Below are 5,435 nucleotides of genomic sequence, written 5' to 3' on the forward strand. Positions count from 1 at the left end.
CACATTCTTTGTCGAAAACTAAATGATAAGTTTACTTTTTTTCATGAATTTATTGACATATCAAATCGACAATGAATTTAACAACCAATATATATTCTTTTTCCTTCTTCAAAGACCGAAGTACATGTTTGGATTGTCAGATTTGATAAACTATACATCCAAACATGAAAATATGCCACATACAAATAATACTGTAATTCTTCTATATATGTAACATAAATATTTCTTCCCACTGTTGATACCCCTGTAAGCTATATCAATATGAAACTTTGACGCACAAATTAATCAAATATCCTGCTGTTTACTCCAGCTCGAAATATGCTAATTTGTTCGTCGGCAGCAGCACTCAGCCTAATCTCATTTTGAGTCGGCACGAAATACACATCTCCCTTTGCTATCTTTTGTCCCTCAACCTCAGAAGCCATATGCATTTTGCCTTCCCCAGCCACAACGAGGAAAATAGATGGCCCTGGTATGGCAGGAAAAACAACAGACTCCTTGGGCTGTAGTAAACAATGATCAACTTCGAACTCATCAAAAGGAGCTGTGTACCGCTTTACATGAGGGTTTAATGGAACCCCATGAATAATTTCAGGAAAGCCCTGCATGAGGGTCATACTGTGCTGAAGTGGTGTGTATATCAAACAGGTGAATGGATTTTTCATTGTCTATTAAACATGCAAATGTGTTAAATGCTAAGTCAGAAGTTCACTTACCTGTCTGTATGTTAGCATTGAACAGAGAGTTTGCACATCTATATACTTGGGTGTCAGTCCAGCGCGCACAACATTGTCTGATGCAGCCATACACTCGATGCATTCTCCTGATAGATAAGCATGAGGTTCATTTGGCCCAATATACAGTGCTTCACCAGGGTTGAGCCTCAAGTAGTTGAAGAAGAATGCTGCTATGACTCCAACATCAGCCTGATACTGCTTTTCTAGCAGTAATACTAGCTGTTCTTTCTCAGTTAGCGTCCTAATCTAATTGCAGCAAAAGAACTGTCAGGAAATCTTCAATGTCGGGACAAAAATTGTAAATATGCCAATTGGATCAATCAAAATTTAACAATGAGAAATGTCTCCTGGAAGCAATTATTCATCCCTGCTATCACAAGTAGTGTTTTGATTGATTTACTAGTCACATCCTTCAGTTCTATAAAGGGGAAATACGTTTCAGATTGTAAAAGGCCAAAATTTCCACTAACATTTTCGAGAGTATTCTCCAAGACAGCTAAAATAAGTTTAGCAAGGAATGTAGAAAAATCAGGTACCGCTATCAGAAGACGGTTACATGAGATGCAAGCTAACTGCCTAACAGATTAAAACAACAGACATGTAACTATCCTGACAGGGCTATTTATTTTGTCTCTGTTATCAAGTAATCCAGTGTGTGAATATGGCTGAAACTATAATGTAGTCAGGGATCAACTAGTAATAACTGTGCCAAGTGTTAACTACGAGATTTTTCAATTGCAATAGGCAACAGAAGCCCATATGACAAAAGGATACTCAGTTAAGCCCAGAGAATGACCATGAAGTACTATGTGAGACATTTCGGTTTCAAAGTATTTTACACGAGTTACCAAAAAGAGACGAATAAAACAGACACTAGTTCATCAAGCAGCTTGGTATAAGATAACAAGGACTAGTGCCTGTCCAGATGCAGATTTATATCAACAAAGCAATTACCAAAGTAAAGACTCCTTGACTATAAAACTCCGAAGTTAGAGAAAGATAGTGCAAAGAATGTTACCTTATTTTCAACATCTAGACGACCTTTCAATTTAGAGACCAGATCTGCAACTGCTTCCTTACTAGTGGACATAAGCTTAGTGAAGATAGACTTTAAAAGAACCTTTGTGTTCAAATCTTCATCTAGGCTTTTAGCACTAATTAGTTTGTTTGCCTCTTCATTGCCGACCAATTCTGTGATTTCAGGTACACAAGTAAGAACATTCTTAAGCTCCTGCAACCAAGTTGATCGTGAAAATAATTCACTACAATGTGCATAGAGAATCTAAATTATATGCATAAACTAGCATAGTGCAGCCATTAAATTTGGGAGAGAAAAATATGTAAGAGAATTATGCCTATGCCCATCCTTAAAAAAAATGTAAGAGAGTTATGACTATTGTTGAAGAAATTTTGATCCTTAATAAAGATTCGCTCTCATCTCTACTCTGCCCATAAGGTTGCCGAATATGGAAAAGCAATCTAGTATTATCAAGTGATATCAAAGTAAAACAAATCTCAATAGTTACTTGCAACAGTGTTGGCCAGCCAGTTTTTTAATTCTTGAATCCTTGTGCATCGTCTAAACCTCATCCTTCTATTACATCATATCATGATGTCAAAACCAAAAACAAAGAAGAGGCACCAACAAAAACAAACATCCTCTGCCATTTCCTAGGCAACTACAACTAGCAAACAAACGCAACAACTTGTCTTTGTTATCACAACAAATGCACACAATGTCTCAATCAGGAAATTCCATTTCCTTTACCATTAACATTAAGATGCACAAGCCCCCACTGACCAACAATCCTATGTGTGTGCATCCCACAAGTTACCTATCTCTTGATTTAGATCACCACTTAACCCTTTGCCCAGCACCTGTGCAAACTCCAACAAATTGACACAAGTGCAATCTGAAACTCCTTCCCCACCTCTCTAAAGTGGGATCCATTGCCACTACAAACTTATCATATGTACCAACTACTACTAAGATGTATTTTTTTTTCTCTTCTACTGCACAGCCTAGCCACCCATATCCATTGAGTGGTTTGGTGCCACTAGTCCTGGGAGTCAAGGGGTGTTCTGCATTCTGAACTAGGGTCATGCAAATCATCTTTTTACAAAAGTGGCAATATTCTAAAATAGAGAGATAGAAAAAGAAGGGAAATCTATCCACTCCTCTCTTGTGATTAGCAATGATCAAAGTGTTAGTTTTAATCAACACATTCAAGTTAGAAATTTGTGAGTTAATGAGCCTAACTATGAGTGTGCAAGTAAGGTGGGTTCCCCAAAACTCGTTAAATTATTGTGTTAGCATTGTTGTCTCATTCATTTCATGTTTTCACACGTTTTATATACTTGGGCTATCACAATCTATAAATTTTCACATGCACACACATTTAGACTAATAGTTTTTTTAAAGTGCATATTAGTAAAAAAAAAAAAAATTAACTGTCCATTCATCCCTCTAGGTGGGCCATATTCTTTCCTACCGGATCTAGCACATTGAATTTGATGCAAATCCATTAAAAGATCACAAGAGAGAACTTTAAACAAGGCTTACAAAGAGCAAAGTTTGTCGAGTCGAGAATTGTGCACTTGACATTTTCACTAGAAGACTCACTAAAGTAAACTTGGTATAATCACAACCTCTCAATGAATTTCTCTTTTTGATCTTCCTAGCTATATATTTTAGCATTTGATACTTCTTTTCACAAGAAAAACTCATCTCATACCTTATCTCAAAGAACCATTCCTAAGACTAAAAATGGAGTAACACACTATAACATCTGATTGAAGAGGCACTAGTACTAGCACAGGGTGTCAACAATAAAGCTTGAAACCAATCAGATTTTTAAAAAATGTGTTGTATTTCATCCAATCACTAGATAATGCATGGAAGCACATTTTATTATAATAAAAATTTGCATGGTCCTCCCCACTCTTGTTGTGATATTGCTGACTAAGACACAATCCTATGTTGCATCAATAACTTATAAGTTTGGTAATTTTGGCACGAGCAACCAAGTGGTCCAAGCACTCTCATTAAAGTTAGTTAAAGCAACATAAAGAAAAAGTAGGAAACCCACTAAAGGTACATGCAAGTAAATTTCGACGGAGGAAATGTTAATTAAAAGTTGAAATAAACCTACACAAGGCAATAACGTCCAGGTGTCCATATAGCCAAGCACAAAAAGGTGACACTGCTCATAAAACTACTAGAAAAACAATAGCGGTGATTGACGAGTCTGAAACTAACAAAAAGGAGGGAATAAAGTAGTTAATATGATCCTGAACCCACTCAGCACTGATAAGTATGTTAACTGAATCAATTCAGTCATACATCATCGAATTAATTAACTAGAATTGGCAAAACTAATTTCCTGAACAAACCATGTAATTGAATTTATCAAGGACGAAAGGAAAAGGCCAAAAACAATGAATATGCTGCTATCACTTTGTACCTTTTACTACTACCAAGAATTATCGTTGATAAAAGATTCAGAAAGAAAGGGAAGAAATTAGAAAAAAGTATGCAATTGAAATGGAATAAAACCTCCGATCAAAAGCATATTGATTGACATGTTGAACGACAAGAAGGGAACAACTTATGCACCTCAACGCCGATAAAACCACACAACGCTTTGAACTCGGTCAGAGCAATCGCCATTTCTGGTTTGTGGTTAGGATCCTTGTACACGTTCGGCCGCATCTCATGCAGCATCCTCGCTAACTCCTTATCGGGATGAGCCTGAATCGACAACGCTTTCGCCACTGATAGGACCTACCACCGATCACACAACAAAAAGAAATATCAAATCAAAAACCCAACTTCGAATAGATTGTGGAGATGCGAAAAGACAAAAAGATAATAGCTTTAGCAATATATTACTGCAAAGGATGTCATAATCATAGGGCGATCTGAAGGAAAAGGGGATTAGCTTTAAAAGGAAACCTTGAACAAGAAAGGAAGATCCCTCCCCCACTTCGCCTCCACCTTCTCTCCCAGAACCCCAGGGTTCATCCCAATCCACTCCTTCAGCGTCACCGACGCCGTCCCCAATCCGCCCGCTTCCACGAAGGACGGCCCCGACTCGTGCGTGCCGATCCAGAATTCCGCATAAGGCCGTTCCAACTCGACTTCCGCCCCGGAGTTGCGCTCGAACAGCCGCGCGACCGCGGATTCTTCGCCGAAGCGACCCCAATCGTAGTTCTGGACGGCGCACCGCAACCGCAGTGGCACCCACGCCGCCTCCGTCCCCTTCCCCATTCGCAGACGAGCTCTAGGAATCGAAACCCCTCGCAAAGGTGCGAAAGCGAGCAATTCTGAAGCTTGGCATTAGCCAGCGCCGCATAGGTTCTTTTAAAGCCAAGAGAGGAGAAGCCGGCTAGTATCCACGTCAGCAGACGGCGTTACGGGATAGCGAAACAGACCTAGCGGATCGGCGCGGCTGAAGCCGCCACGTCGAGCCCTACAGAGCAGAATACGTGGGTCTGATGATCTCATCTCAGTGTCGGCTCGGCGCAAAAGGCTCATAACGGAACCGGATTTGTCGGGAATAGATGCCTCTTCTCTCCTGCAACGACGGGATTTCTCGGTCGTCTGATTATTCAGAAACTACGAAATAACCAAGGAAACGGTCGGCGGTGGAAATTGGTCTCGTATTGTGTGGATATTTATGACAAAGATATTAAAAA

At 39.4% G+C, this 5,435-nt stretch overlaps 1 protein-coding gene across 1 annotated transcript; it reads right to left on the reverse strand.

Annotated features, from left to right (window-relative positions):
• Positions 1-112: 112 nt before the first annotated feature.
• On the reverse strand, positions 113-5,083 carry LOC122002300 (mannose-6-phosphate isomerase 2-like). Its single transcript, XM_042557427.1, has 5 exons — positions 4,693-5,083; positions 4,354-4,521; positions 1,756-1,968; positions 717-983; positions 113-602 (listed from the first exon to the last, which is right to left on the reverse strand). The coding sequence occupies exons 1-5, from the start codon at positions 5,005-5,007 to the stop codon at positions 282-284; spliced, it is 1,284 nt and encodes a 427-aa protein (XP_042413361.1). The 5' UTR covers positions 5,008-5,083; the 3' UTR covers positions 113-281.
• Between the last annotated feature and the right edge of the window lie 352 nt (positions 5,084-5,435).

This window comes from Zingiber officinale, chromosome 7A (assembly GCF_018446385.1).
Source record: "Zingiber officinale cultivar Zhangliang chromosome 7A, Zo_v1.1, whole genome shotgun sequence".
NCBI lineage: Eukaryota > Viridiplantae > Streptophyta > Magnoliopsida > Zingiberales > Zingiberaceae > Zingiber > Zingiber officinale.